This window comes from Myxine glutinosa, chromosome 2 (assembly GCF_964187855.1).
Source record: "Myxine glutinosa chromosome 2, kmMyxGlut1.1, whole genome shotgun sequence".
Taxonomy (NCBI): domain Eukaryota; kingdom Metazoa; phylum Chordata; class Myxini; order Myxiniformes; family Myxinidae; genus Myxine; species Myxine glutinosa.
In genome coordinates, this window is record NC_136262.1 from 233310589 (window position 1) to 233332839 (window position 22251).

The following is a 22251-nucleotide window of genomic DNA, read 5'->3' on the forward strand; positions in this document are numbered from 1 at the left end:
CCGCTCGTTGGACACAAAGTCCGACCAGAGATAGCCAATGATTCTCCGAAGAGACTTGGTTCCAAAGGAGTTAAGTCTCAAGATAAGATGGAAAACGCCACAGTTATTTTTCATCTCCATGTATATTTTATCTTTATTGATGAATGTGGCAAACAGTTTTTCTGAGGAGTCCAGGTTTGTTTGTTTTCTAGTAAGTCTTCTGTGTTGACAGACAATTTGTATAATGAAAGAATACAGGAGTCGATGGTGACGATTGTAAGAATAAGGGAGTACCATGTTGGCCACAGATTTTTAATCAACCAAAACAAAAAACTCTGAAATGCCAAGATGTTGTGTGATCAAAAATCCATCAAATTCCAATACTATATTAGATTTCATGTGAATCACAACTTAAAAAAAAAAAAAAAAAAGGACATTACCATGAACATTGGATACAAAATCGAATTTGTTTCCACTTTTCAACATAATCATAAATCTTACCTGTTAAATGCCACAATTATTCATGACGTATTGCCTGTCAGCAAACGCATCATGATGTTCTTCAAGCAACACAGACAATCAGTAACACAGGTTGCATTTCCGGTCCAGATCAATGTCGATACCACTTTACAAAAGAGCGGATGAACTGACCGACTATATCCTCTCATCTGCAGACTCCTCCCTCCACACCACAAACATGTCCTCGATGTAACGTTGGTGATGTACTGTGCACCAAGAGGCCCCATGTTTGTTACATACGAAAGACACCAAATTTAGTCGGTTGTGAATGTGCATTGAGAGCGGCACTCAGACTGAGGCCAATAACTAAACGAGTGTCCACAGGGTCGATGATGCCATCATCCCACAGCCTGTTGGGTTTAAAGGCGATAGAGAAAAGAGCAACAGCATTATAAAACATCAATATTGCTTTTTGGGCAGTTAAGAGGTTCGTGCGGTATGCACGACCATTGTAAAGACTTGTAAAAGGCTAATAAATTTGCTAATGAATGCTAAATGATGTTTGCAATTGCTAGTGCATGGGAATTGAGATTTACGATGAAAAGCAATTCATAAAATAAACAAGACCGAAAGTCTAACAGCGGCGTAGCCGGACGGGCCTTGTTCGATACTTTAGTTGAAGAGGATAGTATGACCTGGGTGGACCTGCAAATATGACATGCAAATAATGTAAGTATTAAATGTTTTTGAAGTACCATAAGTCTTTAAGCTGTCTGTCACCACAGAAGTGAAGAGATTGAGACACTGGCTTATTCTGTATGTTTCGAGTCATCCATGAATCATACACCGCTTCAACTCGGTAACTTTGCAGTCACGACAAAGCGATTGCACTGTTTTGATTATATTTACTATATTATTATGAAAACAACACTACTGTATTAAGAAACCTGGGCTAATTTGTCCGAAGCGGCCTGAAGGTGAGGCATGAAGGCATGAAGCCTAAGGCCGATACGTACTGTGTCATTAGAAGAGCCGTAACGCCGATGCGTTCGATATTTGATGATAATTTTAACAATCGGTTTGTTTGTGTTTCACAATGAATGAAAAACGTAAAGATAGAGCATGGAGACTGTGATATATGACTGGTTAGACAATATGTTTGGCCTAAACGGCAAATAAATCAAAATGCCGGTGTGTGGAGTCAGCCGCCATAATTACATCACAGACGTAATCACATCACATCATCCCTGTCATGTGACCAGATCCTCAGCTCTGATTGGTGTACATTTGTGAGGGACATACATACATACGGAAAGACAAACACTGTTCTGGACATCTTTGCCCTACGGCTTACGCCGTAAAAAGTAATTTTCCAAGCAAACTGTTCTTGGAAATCGTTTCAAATTTTTCCAAAATAAAAACACTCCTGATGATGTCTGTATTGACAAGTAAAATGTCAGATGAACACCTGAAATGTAGAAATATCAAAACACATGTTAGCACTCTCATTTAAAATCCAAATTTGGTGTTAAACTTTGATTGCATCCTATGTGCTATTATTTTTGGCTCATATACAAGTACTCTACTGCATATACAAGTAATCCCTGGTGTTGGGCTAGCGGCTAGGGTGCCAGCTTAGGATCCTAGGATCCTGGGTTCGAAACCCGGTCGATCGCTGAATTAACGCCAGGGGGGTTGACTCAGCCTGTCATCCTTTCGAGGTCGGCTAATTGAGTACCAGTTCACTGGTAATTCCCTGCTTGTCGTAAAAGGCGACAAACAGGGTTGGTGGCAGGAAGGGCATCCGGCCGTAAAACATTGCTTCAAAAAGGGGACCAAAAAACAACAACAACCACGGTGCCCGAAAAAGGCCAACCCCCGCTTTGCGGGGAAAAATGGCCTCTAAAGGTGTTTTTTATATTTTTATACAAGTACTCTACTGCAAAGCCGCAATGAGCCGGCGAAGCCAAAGCCTCTTGCCACTATTTTACCCATCACTATGGCATCAGTAGGTTAGGTAGTTGGTAGTAGGTAGGTGCAGTAGGTACCGTACCTAGTTCAAAATGACACCATTTGCATTCTGGATGAGATTAAAATTTATAAAATTTCCTTCTTGATTAATTCGGTGAATTCCGTCTCAACTTCGGATATTTCCGGCCGTGAAAAACTATGCCCTGCGGCCGAGAGATTTCTAAAAAATAATTCTTCGTCAATTTTAGAATATTTGACGCCATTTTCAGCCCCCGAAACGCGGTAAAAAGCTTTTTTGAAATATCTTTTCAAATGCTCGAATCTCATTGGTTCCGGTGTTTGGTGACGATTTTCGTTGAAGATAACCAGGGCCCGTGCGGGCCCGGGGAACGAGGTTGGTCTTAAAGTATTTTAATTACAAATTAGAGGTGCATAAGATTGTGAATCAAACAAAGACGGGTGAAACAAACTCCTATTGAACCTTTTCTCAAAATTTTATGCATACTTCTGCATCCGCAAGATGGCGGCCTCCATTGAGCGATTTGGTGCATCAAAGCTTGGAATTCTCAAAGGATCCAGCAAAATCTGGTTTTTCAACATAATACGTACGCGTTCATTCACAACACCGGCTTCGCCGGCTATTATTTTGGAGCGTTTACAAATCCCATATTGTCTCTTACCCTGGACGAGCATTGAATCACCAACAATGGCACTCAGTACAGCACATACCTCCACCAGCTTGAACAGTCTATAAACTGAGAGACCGGATCTGCATCCAGACCTGAATCAAAATCGAATCGGTTTGTTCTCGTCACCTTCCCGACTCGTCCACCAAGTTTCATCTGAATCCATCCACAACTATTTGAAATATTGTGCTATATATAGTCCATGACCCTACCTCTCAATGTTGAAGAATCACTTTAAAAAATTATTGTGTCCAGATCCGGATCTTCACCAAAATCGAATCGATTCATCCTTGTCACCCACCCAACCTGTCCACCAGGTTTCGTCTGAATCCATCAATAACGTTTTGAGATATCATGCTCACAGACAACCAGACAGACAAACAGGGGTGAAAACAACCTCCGTCCACCCTCTGCCGGCTGGTTTTTTGGGGTTCTTTCTGCCCTTACAGGTTGCCTTCCTGGTTCCACAGGGTACAGTTATGCATGTGTAATTCAGCCATTGTTTGCCAGCCACGCTTTTAAGAAACCACTTTTCATTGATTTTATTTGAGTTGGAGTTCCCGCAGGCTTGCCGCCAAAAAGCTAGAGGGCAGAATCCGGGTGTAGCGCTCTCACAGGCTGCCTCATCATCAGGCCCGTAATCTTGTGTCCCCTTCTCTGCCAGTTCCCAACTAGTCACACCATGCATGGGATATGGGGAGGCCCTTCCGTTAGTCCATTAGTTTGCATCGTCGGTGCTAGCTGGAACACTTTGTCTGAAAAGTTCACTGAAGACTCTCACCCCTTCTTTATTTTACTGCAGGCCAATCATCTGTGGCACTCACATCTTGATTAATTATATATATATATATATATATATCTATCTCCCTCTTGATTTTTGGGCTCGACCCTTTTCCTGTGGTGTTAATAAACTAAAACCTCAAAAAAATACGAGATTCTGCTACAGGACAAATCATCATCTACCAAAACGGAACAACAGGTGCTCCATTCTCGACAATACAGGTGATGGGTATTTTGGCTGTGATAAGTCAACGTTTCCTTCCTCAGTTAAGAGAACTAGCAACGGTACCCGCCCTATGGGCGGGGCTTCAATTGTGAGGCCCAAATGAAAAGGCAAAATATCAGAAATTGAAGGCTTTTTAAATTTTAAAATATTCATATAAACATCCGTTAAATCATATCACACGCAAATCATCAAAATCTAAACAGTATTTTAGAATTTCAATAAAAGCCACATCACTGTTCATATCGGTAAATATTATTCCATAGTGTTTGGAAAAACTGGAAAATTGGAAAAATTGGAAAAAAAAAATTGGAAAAACAATTTGGCCTATTTTACTCCAGGGGGTCCCAGGATTACCCACCCAAAATTTCGTTGCGATTGGTTCAGCCGTTTTTGCGGTACCTGGGAACAGACAGATATTTGGTGAATTATAGTAAGATGCATGGAGTGTTCTTTCCCCGTACAAAACAAAATGCTCAGTTAAATTTGTGCACTCAATTTGAGTCAGGTTGTGAGCTGGACAAATACGTGCTTAGTTTGTGCCAAATCATGAGGGAATGAGCCTTAAAATTATTGCAGAGCTTTATGGGAAACATCTGTGATTATGGGAAGCGGGTTGGGCAGTGAACGCCACACCATGCCATTGTTACTGCAGCAACAACCGAATGTCACAATCGTGGAATTTATAGCAGCTTCGGTTGTAAGGCAAACATCATGAAGAGACATCATAATGCCAGAACCAAAGATGATGCTCAGTTCGTTGTTTTGTCCATTTAATCAACTCTGTCACGCTGAGGGTGTCCACGTCGAGGCATTTTGTCCTAATCTTCCAAAGTCTGTTTCGGTGAATGTTCAAACAACTTTCAATTCGCTGATTGTGAATAATGTTATGCAGTAAAGTCCAATAAATATATCATGGTGTTAAGATTAGTTAAAGGACACTTTCCATCGACCTTTCAAATCAACAAATATGAAATTTTAAATGAACTCTCCTGTAAATAACTCCACTTAAATGCAAAAACTCAGCAAACATGTGCACACTTTATGAAGTGCCAAAGTCTTGCACTTGTGAAGCAAATCTATCAACATGAGTAGCACCAATATATATATATATATATATATATATATATATATATATATATATATATATATATATATATGTATGTATGTATGTATGTATGTATGTATGTATGTGTATATATATATATATATATATATATATATATATATATATATATATATATATTGTTACGGACCGCGGATAGGATGTTGTTTTGCCGAGCGGATGGCGCCGCGGCCCTAACAGTTACCCCGACTAACCCAATTCCTGGACGTTGGCCAAAATCGCGCCACAGATATTCAATATGGAAACCTCTAAAGCGACCGAACGTAAAGAGGAAGAAGAAGACGTACAGAAGAATAACAGGATTTATTATTTACACACACTAAAGCAAAAGGAGCAGTCAAGGTTATATACAGGGAAAATGGAAAAAGCAGGTGACACAGTGAAAATACTAGCTTAACTATACAAGCTTAACTTATTCCCTGGGACAAGACAAACAAAACAAACTCACGTACACAAGAAGGATGGAATGGCAGGAATGAATGCTGGAAGGAGGAATGGGAAGGTTCAGCTGTGGCAGATGGTTCGGGCTTGATCCCGCACGGGACGTCGGGCTGGACCTCGACGGCCACCGATGCCACCGCAATCTGGTTCCCGCGGGGTAACGGGTCGAAGCGGCCTGGTGGAGTCAACTGCTGGTGGAGCCAAGACTACTGGTGGGGCGCAACTCTTTCGTTGCACTTCTTGTTTCTCACTTCTGTCAAGGCTTCCCCGCGCTTCTCTCGCACTTCTCCGAACTCATCTGCTGCCTCAATCGTCTGCTCGTGCCGCTGTGTGGACGTCGCGTGCTTTTTTCAGGACTCGTCTGAGGTGGGGGCGTCTTCTGCGGGTTATATATAGCCCCACCCTTGAACCTTTTCGAACCTCCCCGCTCGCTCTTCCTCCGCCCTCTCAAACCAAACCCCTCGTGCTTGGTTGGTTGTTCGGGGCTGGCTCCCTCCTCCCCTCTATGACGAGGTGGAGACCCGCCCTTCCTCTACGAGCCGGAGCACATGGCGAATGGAGTCGCGGAGGGAACAGTTGGCAATTTGTTGGAAGGGGTATGTGAAGGGAAAGGGGATCTACTCTTATTTAATGCAGTGCAATGGAGTATTTAATTAATGGAAGACACAGCCTTACACTAATACACATAATAAGGATATAACTACTGAACAGGGATATATGGTGTCCTTCATGTATGCTTTATGGAATTAACTACGGGAACGCCCTTTGATCTTTATACAACAACAATTGCAGGAAGGAGGGTGACATTTTACCACAATTCATTACACAACAATAAAAAAAAAACAATTCTCATATCCACAACAATGTATATATATATATATATACATAGATACATACATACATACATACATACATACATACATACATACATACATATATATATATATATATATATATATATATATATATATATATATATATAAGCTTGGCTCGGCTCGCTACGCTCGCCTCACCAAGCGTCGTTACTGAGGAACGGGCTTATTTTAGATGAGGATAATGACTGTACCTGAGTTGCTGTGTTGTCATGATTCACACCAATCATAATACAAACAATTACTTTGCACAAATGTATTTGTTGTGTTTGTGATATTACATTTTTATAGGCAATTTAGGTTGAAGATTGAGGTTGAATGTTTTTTTTTCAAGAAAGAACCCCTCAGCACACACATAGGGGAGGGGTAGGTGCAGACTGGAAGTTTGGGACGATTACACCTCACCACCACGTAATTCAAAACACCTCACCACCACGTAATTCAAAACACCTCACCACCAAGTAATTCAAAACACCTCACCACCAAGTAATTCAAAACACCTCACCACCAAGTAATTCAAAACACCTCACCACCAAGTAATTCAAAACACCTCACCACCAAGTAATTCAAAACACCTCACCACCACGAAATTGAAAACACCTCACATCCATCAAACATGTAATAAAAACACCTCACAGCCATCAAATACGTAATAAAAACACCTCACAGCCATAAAACACGTAATAAAAACACACCACCACAAAATTAAAAACACGTCACAGCCATCAAACACATAATAAAAACACCTCACAGCCATAAAACACGTAATAAAAACACCTCACCACCACGAAATTAAAAACACGTCACAGCCATCAAACACGTAATAAAAACACCTCACCACCACAAAATTAAAAACACCTCACAGCCATAAAGCACGTAATAAAAACACCTCACCACCACGAAATTAAAAACACGTCACAGCCATCAAACACGTAATAAAAACACCTCACCACCACAAAATTAAAAACACCTCACAGCCATAAAACACGTAATAAAAACACCTCACAGCCATAAAACACGTAATAAAAACACCTCACCACCACAAAATTAAAAACACGTCACAGCCATCAAACACGTAATAAAAACACCTCACAGCCATAAAACACATAATAAAAATACCTCACCACCACGAAATTAAAAACACCTCAGCCATAAAACACGTAATAAAAACACCTCACCACCACAAAATTAAAAACACCTCACAGCCATAAAACACGTAATAAAAACACCTCACAGCCATAAAACACATAATAAAAACACCTCACAGCCATAAAACACGTAATAAAAACACCTCACAGCCATAAAACACGTAATAAAAACACCTCACAGCCATAAAACACGTAAGGAAAACACCTCACAGCCACGAAATTAAAAACACCTCACCACCACGTCATTTAAAAACACCTCACCACCAAGAAATTCAAAACACCTCACCACCACGTTATTCAAAACACCTCACCACCACAAAATTAAAAACACCTCACAGCCATAAAACACGTAAAAAAAACACCTCACAGCCACGAAATTAAAAACACCTCACCACCACGTCATTTAAAAACACCTCACCACCAAGAAATTCAAAACACCTCACCACCACGTTATTCAAAACACCTCACCACCACGTAATTATAAATACCTCACCACCACGTAAATCAAAACACCTCACCACCACATAATTATAAATACCTCACCACCATGTAAATCAAAACACCTCACCACCATGTGATTTAAAAACACCTCACCACCATGTGATTTAAAAACACCTCACCACCACGTCATTTAAAACACCTCACCACCACATAATTCAAAATACCTCACCACCACGCGATTCAAAACCACCACAACGTTATTAAAAACACTTCACAACCACGGAAACAAAAGTTTGAGGGAGTCGTTAAGTGAGAACACAGACACTGCCCAGATATGTAGATATATAGATAAATGACTGTGCCCGAGTTGCCGTTTTATCATGGTTTAAACCAATCATAATTCAAACAATTATTTTGCACAAATGTATTTGTAATATACGTGATATCACATTTTATAAACAATTGAAGCTGAAAAAAAATTTTTTTCCCCAAAAAAATTCCCCCCCAAAAAATAAAAATAAATGGAAAAATTTTCAAAAAAAATACCCGTAGGACATACCGACGGGAGAGATATGTGCATACCAGAAGTTTGGTACGATTTCACAAAAGTTTGAGAAAGTAGGTCAGTGACAAGACAACACAACACAACACAACACAGGACAGGACAGACGCTGCACAGATATATATATAGATACTCGTATATTCATGTGATTGATTTTCTTCAAATTACAAATATGAACTAGAACGGCACTCAGTAGAGAGCATACCTACCTCCGCCTGGGTGGCCATAAGTAGAGGAATAATAAGGGTTCTGGGACACACAACATTTAACATTGGAGTCAATGGAGAAAAAGGGAAAAACTTATTGACTCACACCCCAACTCTCATTAAATTACACCATTTTTCTCCCTCTTTCAACTAAGCTCATTTACCAACTACGAAAACACATTGAATTTAACATTGAAGTCAATGGGGAAAAAGGAAAAAACTTATTGACTCACAACCCCTCTCTTGAAAAATTACACCCTTTTTCTCCCTATTTTAACTTATTAACTCTCCCCATTTTTCATTATACTCGTTATGAATGAATGAATGAATGAATGATCGTTTTAAGGCCATTTTCCCTGCTAGAGCAGGGGTTAGCCTTGCGGGCCCCATGACAATCATGGCTCCCTGTTTGAGGCAATGTTTTTATGGCCGGATGCCCTTCCTGACGCCAACCCTTGGTCGCCTCTTACGATGCGCAGGGATACGGTGTACCTATTCTAAATCGGGGTACACACCGGGATCATTCATCCCAGCAAGATGGTACTCAATTAGCCGACCTCGGAAGGATGACAGGCTGAGTCAACCCCCCTGGTGTTAATTCAGCGATCGACCGGGATTCAAACCCAGGATCCTAGGATCCCAAGCCAGCACCCTAACCGCAAAGCCAACACCAGGCTTATGGTGAGAGTTAATAAGTTAATAAGTTATGGTGAGAGTTAATAAGTTAAAAGATGGAGAAAAAGGGTGTAATTTTTCAAGAGAGGGGTTGTGAGTCAATACGTTTTTTCCTTTTTCCCCATTGACTTCAATGCTAAATTTAATGTGTTTTAGTAGTTGGTAAATGAGCTTAGTTGAAAGCGGGAGAAAAATGGTGTAATTTAATGAGAGATGGGGTGTGAGTCAATAAGTTTTTCCCATTGACTTCAATGTTAAATGTTGTGTCCCAGAACCCCCATTATTCCTCTACTGCCATATCTTCCAATGGGGAGGAAGAATCTAAATTTCGTCAAAAATTTAAATAATTACCATATCCGAATCCATATTCAGATCTTTACCAAAATCGAATCTATTTGTCTTTATCAGACACCCAAACGGTCCACGAATTTTCTTCCAAATTTGTCCATAACCTTTTGAGATAACCCGCTATGTATAGTTTTTGGCCCTATCTCCCAATGGTGAAGAATCACTTAAAAAATTATAGTAACCGGATCCGAATCTGGATCTTCATCAAAATCGAATCATTTCGTTCTTGTCACATACGCTACATCTCTGCCAAATTTCGTCCGAATCCATCCACATTTGAGATATTTTGTTCAAAAACAAACAAACAGACAGGGGTGAAAACATAACCTCCATCCACCTTTGGTGGCGGAGGTAATAAGTTTATCAATATGCATAAACTCTATTCGGAGGAAATAGCTTGGTGGAGATCAGGTCCCACTGTGGTGTTGAGATCCGTTGACAATTACATCGCGGATGGGTTCCACCAGTCTCTCTAGTCAGTCTTGTCAACCTCATGCTGTGTCCCGTATTCCCGTATGAGAGAGAGGCTCATAAGCGCAAATAATTAAGTTCTCGTTGACACTGTGTGGGAGGGATTTATTTTAACATTCATTGCACTGCCTTATTTCGACGTTTGTAGCTGTGTTCTCTTCTCTCCCACCCCATTTCTCCTTTTAATAAAATCCTGTTTATGAGAACCTGCTCCGTGGCTATTGGGTGGACTCTCCAAAGACATTTTGTTCACTGAGTAAGAAAACCCGTAAGTGGAAACATTTGGGAATTGGCTTGTTAAGGCCTCATCAGTCAAAACTAAACTGTCCTCCAGCATTGCTCGGCCAGATTCGGGAGGGCAGATTCGGAACGGAGCGTGGTTCTTAAACCACCGACCTGCACGCAGATTATGGGCGGATGAGGCGACCGCTCATCCCCTACCCATCTGGCGGTTCGTCGGTATGGTTGGAATCCCGCAACTGTTGCAATATAAACACATTTCCACGTACAAAGTTGCGACGAAAGTGTCAATGTGTTGGCACGTAATATTGTTGGCCAAGAATAGCATTGAGAAAGTAGATCGTATTCATAGAATACTTACCCTGTGCAGTCTTAAAAAGGACTTGTTTGGGATACAAAATGTTTCAGTTTTTTTTTTTCATACTGATCAGATCTGAAAGATCCAAGAGCCTGGTGTTGGCTTAGCGGTTAGGGTGCTGGCTTGGGATCCTAGGATCCTGGGTTCGAATCCCGGTGGATCGCTGAATTAACACCAGGGGGGTTGACTCAGCCTGTCATCCTTCCGAGGTCGGCAAATTGAGTACCAGTTCACTGGTAATTCCCTGTGTGTTGCAAGAGGCGACTAACAGGGTTGGCGGCAGGAAGGGCATCCGGCCATAAAACATTGCTTCAAAAAGGGGACCACGGTGCCCAAAAAAAGGCCAACCCCTGCTCTGCGGGGGAAAATGGCCTCTAAAGGTGGTTCTTCTTCTTTCTATACTGATCAGATCAAGCATTGTACTTGTCGAATTATGTCGTCATAATGGAGGCACCTATGACATCATCATTAACATATCCTATTCCCCATGGGGTGTACTTGACAATGAACCCTGTTTCAATTTTTTCCATTAAGCGGCTTGGGAGATATAGAGATGTAACGTTTTTCCAAGATGGCGTCCATACCACGTGACCTATGATGTCATAATTATCAGCAAAAAAATCTACAGACAGAGGCGCTCCTACAGTAAATTTAATGTCAATCGGACCAATGGTTGCCGAGAAAATGAATTTTAAAAATGCAGACACGGCACACGGCACACATACGTCACATGTACGCCCCCGATTGCTTAACCCCGCTTTTCGCTTCGCGAGCGCAGGGTAATTATGTCCCAGTTCACATTCCCCTTACAGTCTGCACGAGTACAAGGTCTTCTGTAAGAGTTCCATAACAACCTACTTATTGCTGAATGTTGCAATTGTTTAAATGACCTGTCTTTGTAATTTGCACCTCATCCAAATAAGGTACTTTCACAAAAATACAGTGTCAGCTAAAAAGTCTAAACTGCAGGGACAGTGCTGAGAACAAGCAAGTCTGAACAGACTGCACTGAGTCTTCCACTTTCCCTCTCTTCTCCAGACTCCCACTAAGTACCAGACTCTGCGCACTCCTATGTTGTTCCGTTCTCCACCATTTTTCAAAATAGTTTTCCCAAAAGTATTGCACCCCTTTACATGTGCAATGTTAAGTGAACTCGATCTGTAGTTTCTTCTCCGATACCCACAGTACAAAACCCCAACGACCACTTAATATGAATAAAAACAATCAAAACGAGAAATCTTTCGAGGGCCTTTTACAAATCCTGCAGTGTATGTCATAAACTAGATGTTATTCATAGAATACTTACCCTGCGCAGTCAACTTGTTGCGAGCCAACTCTTCTGTTTTTTTACATTTTTTTCTTTGATCCAATATGGCTGCCAGACCACGTGAGCGATGACATCATAAATTTATATTCTCTAATATAATTGTTGCATAGATCACGCTCAACACATTTCAAACTGATCAGACCAAGCGTTGTCCCTGTCGAATTATGACGTCATCATTATGGCACCAATGACGTCATCGTTAACAACACCTATTCCGCATATGGAGTTCTTTACAATGAGCCATGTTTCAATTTTTTCCATGCAGCGGTTTTGGAGATATAGAGGTGCAACATTTTTCGTTTTTTCCAAGATGGCACCTGTACCACGTGACCTATGGCGTCATAATAATCATTAAAATATTCTACAGGAAGAGGCGCTCCTATGGTGAACATTTCATGCCATTGGACCAACAGTTTCTGAGAAAATGAATTTTTAAAATGCAGACACGGCACCAGTACGGCACACGACACACGTACACAACTGAATGCTTAACCCCGCTTTTCGCTTCGCGAGCGCAGGATAACAAGCTTGTGCTTGTGGGATTGACTTTGCTTTCAGTAATTTTACTATTTCTCACAACATTTAGATGGAATATTTCGTGCCATATTTATTTACTAAAATCTGATAAATTGAAGGGAATGATTGGGTGAAGCAACATTTGAACAGAACGCACGCTGCTGGAGTTTGATTGCTGAGTACGCTTTGCCCACTGACCATAAACATCTCCACAAAATATTTCTATCTTTCGTAAATTTCATTAATTTCCTGAGGTAAGGCACTGTTGTCGTGGAAACAATTCAACTATGTTACTGGGGAAGCAGGGAGATTCAATCACGAGCATTGAGTGTAACTGAGCGATGAGGAGAGGGGAGGTAGTGGCTCCAAATTTAAATATCCCATTAACGTGACTGTGTAATGAAAAAAAATTCCTTTGCTTGTATGGAATGCATTCACACTTCCAGTAAATGAGTTGTCACAAGAATATTGCAATTACCCCTTTAAGGTTTTCCTCTCAGGCTACAAATAACACGGTTCTTAGTGTCACATTCTTGGCAAAGAATTTAAATAGATCAAGTCCACAGAACAAAACAGGAGGAAATATTTCTTGTAATGTCCACATTGGCTTTGTGGCAGCCTGAACCAATCTCCCCAGGGTATGAAGACTCACTGCGTTAGTTAATCAGTAGTGTCTGTTTGTGTGTCTGTCATGTTGATGAGAAGAAAACAGCCATGTGAGAAAAGGAAAATAAATAGATTTTGGTGCAATATGGGACTTTCAAAGTCCTGGTGTTGGCTTAGCGGTGAGGGTGCCGGCTTGGGATCCTCGGATCCTGGGTTCGAATCCCGATCGATCGCTGAATTAACGCCAGGGTGGTTGACTCAGCCTGTCATCCTTCCGAGGTCGGCAAATTGAGTACCAGCTTGCTGGGGTGAATGATCCCGGTGTGTACCCCGGTTTAGAATAGGTACACCGTATCTCTGCGCATCGTAAGAGCGTGACAAAGGGTTGGTGTCAGGAAGGGCATCCGGCCATAAAAACATTGCCTCAAACAGGGAACCATGATTGTCATGGGGCCCGCAAGGCTAACCCCCGCTCTAGCGGGGAAAATGGCCTTAAAACGATCATTCATTCATTCATTCATTCATGGGACTTTCAAAATGACATGAATGACAGCGAGGCCTTTCACGCATGCGCTGTTTTTGCGTTTTCAACGACTCACTTTTACTAACTGGGGCACTTTTAACCTGCCAAAAAATCTGGAAGTCAAATAGTCTTTTGAACGTAATTTTCAGCACTTAAACATAATTTTCAGCAGCCTATACATCTTGGCGGGTATAGCTCCCCCTGATATAAGAAGAACGGTAGCCAGCAAAAAAGAGCGACTCCGTCAAACATCAGATGAGAGGCACTCTCTGCATGGTCATACACCTACACTCAGCTGCCTAAAGTCAAGGAAGAGCTTCATGAACAGTGTCGTTTCATTACAATCAACTCCATTTGAAGCCCGCATCGCTTTGTGGAAAGACAGGCTTGCCAGTCTCGAACAACCCCCAGCGATGGAAATTCTACCTGACGAAAGCCTCCCCCCAGGAGCTAATTGCACCCGGATAACAAGGAAGTGCCTTAACAGACTTAGGACTGGTGTACGTCGTTCAAAGGTGTCACAAAACAAATGGGGATATACAACCAGTCCGACAACTTGCGAATGTGGAACTGAGCCACAGACCATGCAACATCTCCTGCAAGAAGCACTTAAACGCAAAAGTGGCAATTTCAAATTTGTTCTCCTGCATGTTCCTGCATGCAAATCAGACTCACAAAAATATAGAATATACCCGTAGATGAGAGGTGTCGAGTTCCTACCATTTCCTGTTCACACAAGTGAGTGGCGGCAGTGGATATCTACAGTCACGTGAAAAAGTAAGTACACATCATGTAAAGTTTTGACTTTCTCAACATATTTCAACATATGGCTATTTGATCTTCATTTCAACAATATTGATAGATAAAGGTGATATAATATAACAAACATCACGAAACATTTACATTTTGTAGTCTATTGTATAATTTAAATAAACATAAATGCAAATTTCGCATGTGGAAAAAGTAAGTACACCCCTACATTTATCACTACTTCAAATACCTAAAATTAGAATCAGGTGCATCAGCTCAGGTGCAAATGATTAGAACATCATTAGAGAGGATCTTGGAGGAATGTCTTATTTAAACCTCAGACATTTAGTTTGGTTTGCTCTTTGTTGTTGAAGTGTGCGGCGTCACCATGCTCCATTTGGGCCTTCAGAATTTGCTCCATTTAGGCCCACTGAGGCCTTCAGAAAGAAGGTTATAGATGCCTATGAGTCTGGGAAGGGATTTAAAAAGATCTCCAAACAATTTGAAATCAATCATTCGACTGTCCGGAAGATCATCGACAAGTGGAGAAGATTCCAAACAACTGCCAACTTGTTCAGGCCAGGCCGCCCCAGCAAGTTCAGCCCGAGAGCAGACCGCAAGATTCTGAAAGAAGTCTATAAGAACCCCAGAATGTCATCACGGGACCTACAGGTAGGTCTTGCCACTGTTGATGTCAAAGTGCACGAGTCCACCATGAGAAAGAGGCTGCACAAATTTGATCTACATGGGAGGTGTGCCAGGAGGAAACCTTTGCTGTCCAGAAAGAACATCAGAGCAAGACTAAAGTTTGCCAATGAACACCGAGGCAAAGACCAGCACTTTTGGAACAATGTGCTCTGGACAGATGAGTCAAAGGTAGAGCTATTTGGTCACAGTACCAGAAGACATGTTTGGCAAAAACCAAAGACAGCATTTGACCACAAGAACCTGATACCAACTATAAAACACGGTGGTGGAAATATTATGGTTGGGGCAGCTTTGCTGCATCAGGGCCTGGGCAGCTCACCATCATAGAATCCACTATGAATTCTTCATTGTGCCAGAGGGTGCTTGAGGATAATGTGAGGCCATCTGGCGGAGAGTTGAAGCTCAACCGAAGGTGGATCTTGCAACATGACAATGACCCTAAACATACCAGTAAATCCACCAAGGAATGGCTGAAAAGAAAGAAATGGAGGGTTCTGGATTGGCCAAGTCAAAGCCAGGATCTAAATCCCATCGAGATGTCATCGAAATCCCATCGAGATGATGGACTACAAAATGTAAATGTTTCATGATATTTGTTATATTATATCACCTTTATCTGTCAATATTGTTGAAATGAAGATCAAATAGCTGTATGTTGAAATATGTTGAAAAAGTCAAAACTTTACATGGGGTGTACTTACTTTTTCACGTGACTGTATATGTAATGGAGCAGACGCAAATGTGGCTATATATATATATATATATATATATATTACATGTCGCTATATATACAAATGTGGCTAAATGTGGCATCAGAAGTGGAACTACCTTTGGTGGTAATCAGTATTACAGATCATCTTCCTTTATCTTATGATATGTTGTGATCAATAACAAAAATTGCAACAATGGTAAAAAGTACAAAGTGCATTCTCAATAATGCGCTGCAGCACATTGCCTGGGCAGAGACGGGTACTCCTGCCTGGTGGGAATGGCCGCTAGTATGAATAAAGTTAAACACGAACACACCTAAAACCCACCCACGTGTGTAGATGGCTCAACCAACAACAGCAACTTGCACGCGCGCACACACACACACACACACACATGAAGCTGGATGCTTTAAGACCTTGGAGCACTCCGTTCCACCTTGTGAAGCCCACATATGTAGATAGCAACCAACAACATGCACACACACACACACACACACACACACACACACACACGCACACACGCACACACACACACACACACACACACACACACAACACCTAACACAAGAAGGAGGCCGAGAGGCAGAGCAGATGGGATGTAAGATACTACGGAAGGATACTACGGAACAATAGACCACCAACTACTAAACAAGGCCATTCTTTAAAATTGCAATACGAGAAGAAACAAATTGTCCACAGCAATGATAGGCTATTAAAAAAAACTTTTGATGGTGTCCCACATTAAAGGATGCTAAATTGCATGCAATTGTACAAGATCAAGCCCAAATAATCAAACTGATCGAGAAAGCAATGGAGCTTTGGAATATCACATTGATATTACAGCATTCGGAAAGATAGATCAAAATACCAGGAGTGAAGATACATCGAGAAATCTGCCAGGGAGACAGCCATTCACCCCTCCTGTTTTTCCTGGCCCTGGACCCACTGAGCAACTTCATGAATGAGCAACGACATGGATACACCCTGACATCAAATAAGAGAACGTCAAAAGAGACAAAAAATGTGACACATCTACTGTACATAGATGATCTAAAACTGTTTGCACAAAATGACGAAAAATAGGCAAAACAACTCAAATTAGGGAAACAGTACTTCAACGACATTCAAATGGAATTTGGCCTGGAAACGTGTGCCAAGTGCATATTCATACAGTGTAGACCAACAAAAATTGATAACATAAAAATCGACCTAAATAAAACAATACAGGAGGTAGACAAGGAAGCATCATACAAATACCTCAGAGTAGAAGAGGGCCACCAAATATGTCACAAACAAATGTACAAAACAATTACCAAAGAATATCTATGTAGAACGAGGCTGATCCTGAAAACATACCTTTCTCTAAGGAACAAAATCAAAGCCATACACCAACTTGTAATACCAGTATTCCAGTACAGCTGTGGAATAACAAACTTCCCACAATCAGAAATAAATAAACTAGATATCATAACAAGAAAACTCCTCACCATCCACAAAATGGTTTACAAAAATCAATGCATTCGGAGAATGTACCTGCCGAGACGAGAAGGAGGTAGCGGCCTGATGGAGCCCAACCAAGTGCACAAAATGGCAACTGTAGGATTGGTCAAATACATGAAAAGTGCAACAGACTACCGGATCCAATTTGTAAGCCAACGGGAAGACAACAAACCAGAGAAGGTATCCCTAACCCACCTAGGAAAATAATTGGCAAAGACCGGTGTGAATAGGTGTCATACAAGAAACCGAATCACCAACGGGTACAGCCCCAACAATTGCAAAAAAACAAAACAAAATAAAAATATCAAATGAAATATCAATAAATATACACCAACAACTGGAAAAACGATAAAATAGTAGGAAGGTATAAAAAAAAAAGAGTTGGACAGATATTGGGGATAGACAAAGAAGGCTCTTTGGAATGGCTAAAAGAGGTCAACTTGACTGGGATGGAGAACGAATCATAATAAATACTGAAGATCAAGGACACTACACCATTTGGTTTAAGAAAATGGTGGGACTGAGTCAATCGGACAAGCACCATACTAGATTTGGCGTTTCCCTCCAACCCAGAGGCACACACCAGCAGTTTCTCATGTACTTTTCCAAATATTTTTGGCCTAGTTGAGAACACGATATTTTAAGTAACAAACACCATCGTGCATGCAGGATAGAAGTTCACATGTCCCGAAGATCACAATTTCCCGAGATTTCTGTGCATGCGTGCCAAACATTCTGGGGCGGATTACGTCATTTTGAAAGACCCATACTCTACAATGGTATCAGGAGTGTCGTGCAGAAGCCGACACATCATCTAAAAACAATACTGGGACCATGAGTATTCCTCCGAGACAAAACAGTGAAATAATTCCCATAAATGAATTGCCCGCAACAGTGTTTCAGAAATAAAATAAATAAATAATACCAAGCGGGTGATTCATATCCACATAGCTGGGAGGCAACACGTTTACCAAGATGTAAGAGGCAGTATGACTTGCCACCCAAGTGATGATCGTTAGTGCAATTTGTATTCTGTGCATTGCAGTACATTAATGGCAAACTAAAGAGTAATTGTATGCTTATTACTGGTACCCTTTTATCCCTTCTGCAATTATTAATGTGCATTACTCAAACTATTAATTATATAGAAAACATACCAGAAGTGAGAAATAGCATTTAATTTAAAAATCTTGCCAGTATTCAGACTTCCAGAACCCTTAGTCGCGGGTGCTGTGATGTGAATATTTGCATTCCTGAGACTTTTCCAGAGCATCTCATGATGCTATATGCAGTGGTGTCTCTATTTGTCTCTCGTCGACAACTTGAAAATGCCGAAAAATCATTCACGTCTCTGCAATGCGGGTCAGGAAAAAGTTATGAATGTTTTTTTTTTGTATACAAGGTCGTGGCTCGTGTAAGAACTAACATTGATCACAAAAAGACAAACTGACACATAAAACATATGATAAAGGGAGCGGGAGACAAGATGGAGAGCAGGGACATCGGGAGATCTGTGGGAGGGAGAGGGCTTGGGGGGAGGAGGCATGGGAATGGGGGGGGGGGGGGATCACATGGGAAGGGAGTGGGAGAGGTAAAAATCACAATCACACTGCTAGGACTTCCAGGAAAGAAGTCGGTATTTCAAAAAAGTGAATCTGGGGTGAATTAACGGGGGTAGAAAAGATCAAGGTTTTGGATGGGGGAAGATAAGATATGGTGGTGGACAGCTGTTTTAATTTTTTAATTGTTGGTGGAACCATTGTTGGTGCAATCCTATATTTTTTTTACTGAAGGTCTGAGGTTTGATTACATTTTTTTTTTCAATAGCAAAGGCAGGGTGGTGTGAAAAGGTTCGACCTGCAGTTCCAATTTAGCCATAACAGTACTGACTCTTCTTCGTTCAGATTCAGCACAAGCTGCCGGGTAGCATCATTGGATGATTGCGCCGCTGAAGCGTTACCTTCTGCTGGTTACAGCAGGAATTTGGAAGTTAGACAGGGTGCTCTTTGCACAGTACTGAATGTACCAGCCACAGAAGAGAGTTTTGTTCAAGTCTCTGCAATGGCTCAACAGATCGATTTCGATTTTTCTTTTAATAAAGAAAGTTCACTGCACATTTCACTGTTTGCTTTATCGGAATGAAATCAGTTTGTTAAAAACGGGCCCTTTCCACCAAAAGAAAGCCACTTGCTACAACTAGAAAGAGCAATCTGAGATTTCAGATCCTCGTTAGGACTTGTTTTCTGGGGCAAATAAATGGAAGGATTGAGTAAGTGAAAGGTCATTGTTGCAAATGAAAGGTGAAAATGGTCTACAGGGCAAAGGTCTGTAAAGGTCTAGAGGGATTAAAAGGTCTAAGGGGTCTAAAGCATAGGTTCTTAACCAGGGGTACAAAACCTCCAAGCTGGGAGTACAAGACACACCACCCCAAAATAGTGTTGGGGACTACAAAAAGTAGTGTTAGGGACCGAGGCACAAAATAAACTTCAACAGGTGCCCTTATCAAACATTATCCGTTTCAGGATAGGTGACATGAGTAGAGATATCTTGCAGCAGGTGAGCGCAGACATCAAAGCTAGTCCTGTCAAAGTGAGTCTTCAGTTAGATGAGTCGACTAACGTCAGTTTTTGTAGCCAGTTGTTGGTATTTGTGCGGTACGTGAAGGAGAAAGAAGTGATGGAAGAATTCTTGTTTTGTGAACAGCTGACCTCAACCACAAAAGCAATCGATGTGTTCAATCTCGTGAAGGATTTCTTCTTGAAGCATGGGATGACTCTCAACGTTTGTGGGTCACTTTGCACTGATGGAGCTCCCGCCATGCGAGGAAACAAATCAGGCTTTGCTACCCTTGTGAAGAAGAAGATGCCCCATGGCACTGTGTGTTGCATCCTCATGCACTTGCCACAAAGACGCTGCCAGAACACCTGAAGAATGTTTTGTCACTTGCTGTGAGTGCAGAAAATTTTATCAGAGGACGAGCCCTGAATCACCGTCTCTTCAAAGTTTTTTGTGAAGAAATTGGAGCTGAACATAGTGTTCTTCTTTTCCACACGAAAGTGAGATGGCTTTCCGTGTCTTCAAACTGCACGAAGAAATCAAGCAGTTTCTTAGAAAGAAAGACAGTGACATTGCTGACCACTTTGAAAATAGGGAGTTCATTTTGTCCCTGGCATACATACCTGGCAGATATATTCACACACCTCAACGGTTTGAACACCTGCATCCAAGGAACAGGGATGAACAGGATCACTGCCAGGGAAAAGGTGTCTGCCTTCACCCAAACACTTCCAATTTGGATGAAGCGCATTGAGAATGGAAATTTTGCAAACTTTCCTAAACCTGATGAGGCTGCCAATGCAGAAAAAAAAACTATCCATCGTGACTGAAGTGAAAGAACATTTGTAGGTGCTGATTCAGTCATTCCAAGGATACTTCCACCATGGAGAGGTTTATATTGCACAGAGATGGATACGGGATCCATTTATTTTCAACCTGGATTCCATGGATGATAGTGATAAAATGAAAGATGATCTTGTTGAGCTGAAGGCCAATGAAAAAATCCGAATGGAGTTTGAATCGATGCAGCTAGACATCTTCTGGTGTGCACAACTCAAAACGTTCCCACAGTTAGCAGAGAGCGCTCTGGAGATCCTCGTGCCATTTGCGACCACCTATTTGTGCGAGACAGGTTTTCCAACACTGCTACACATCAAAACAAAGGCCAGGAACCGTTTGGATGCAAGTGACGACATGCGTGTGGCTATTTCAAAGAAAGAACCTTGTTTCAGCATCATCATTGATGAAAAACAACAAAAGAGCCACTAGAAATGTGTCTGTGTACTGTGTAGTATGTTTTTCTACAAAAGTTATTATTGTACTGTAATCTACTTCAACAAAGTGACTTTTCAGCAAACACTATGCATTATGATCATTGTTTCCATAAATGTGCTTCTTTTAATGTGAAAATAAAGAAACTTTATTAATCTATTGTAGTTTTAAGTCATTTTTGACAAGGGGTACGGGAAAATATTATGAAAACTCAAGGGGTACGGGCACTTAAAAAGGTTAAGAACCACTGCTCTAGAGGGTGTAATTTATGGTATAAATTGTCTGAATTGTCTAAAGAGACTTTAAAATGTCTAAAAGGGTCGAAATGATTTATTGTTCTGGTCTATGAACATTCAGCTTATAAACACATTTTCAAGACCACAATGTTTCCGGAAAATTGGGACTGCCTGTAATCTAAAAGATGGGAAGGTCTAAAGCACAGAAAGGAGTCTAAAGGGTCTAAAGCACAGAAAGGGTCGAAAGCACAGAAAGGAGTCTAAAGGGTATGGTATAAGGGATGTAAATATCTGAAGGGTCTGAAGTGTCTAAACTCTAAAGGGTCTTAAAAAGTCAAATAATTGTCTTAGAAGATGGAAGGATATAAAGGGGTCTAAATGGTACATTCCAATAGCAGGTAATTACAGGGATGTGAGCATTGAATAAAAAAGAGAGAAACGTTTCATGCAGCTTGAAGTGCTGAAAAGGTAGTACTGTACTCATGAATATTGTGACTGTCTTGTGTTATCAAATGCTACATTCTTATGTTGTTTTGACAAATGTTAAATGCATTCCATTCT

The 22251-nt window shown here is 41.1% G+C and overlaps 1 protein-coding gene across 1 annotated transcript in view; it reads right to left on the minus strand.

The window, feature by feature from the left end:
• Positions 1-277: 277 nt before the first annotated feature.
• MCCC2 (methylcrotonyl-CoA carboxylase subunit 2) overlaps positions 278-22251 on the minus strand; it is a 208250-nt gene continuing 186276 nt past the window's right edge. The window contains exon 17 of the mRNA XM_068106084.2: positions 278-848. Within this exon, the coding sequence (XP_067962185.2) occupies positions 731-848 (118 nt within the window). The 3' untranslated portion in view covers positions 278-730. The remainder of the gene's footprint in view (positions 849-22251) is intronic.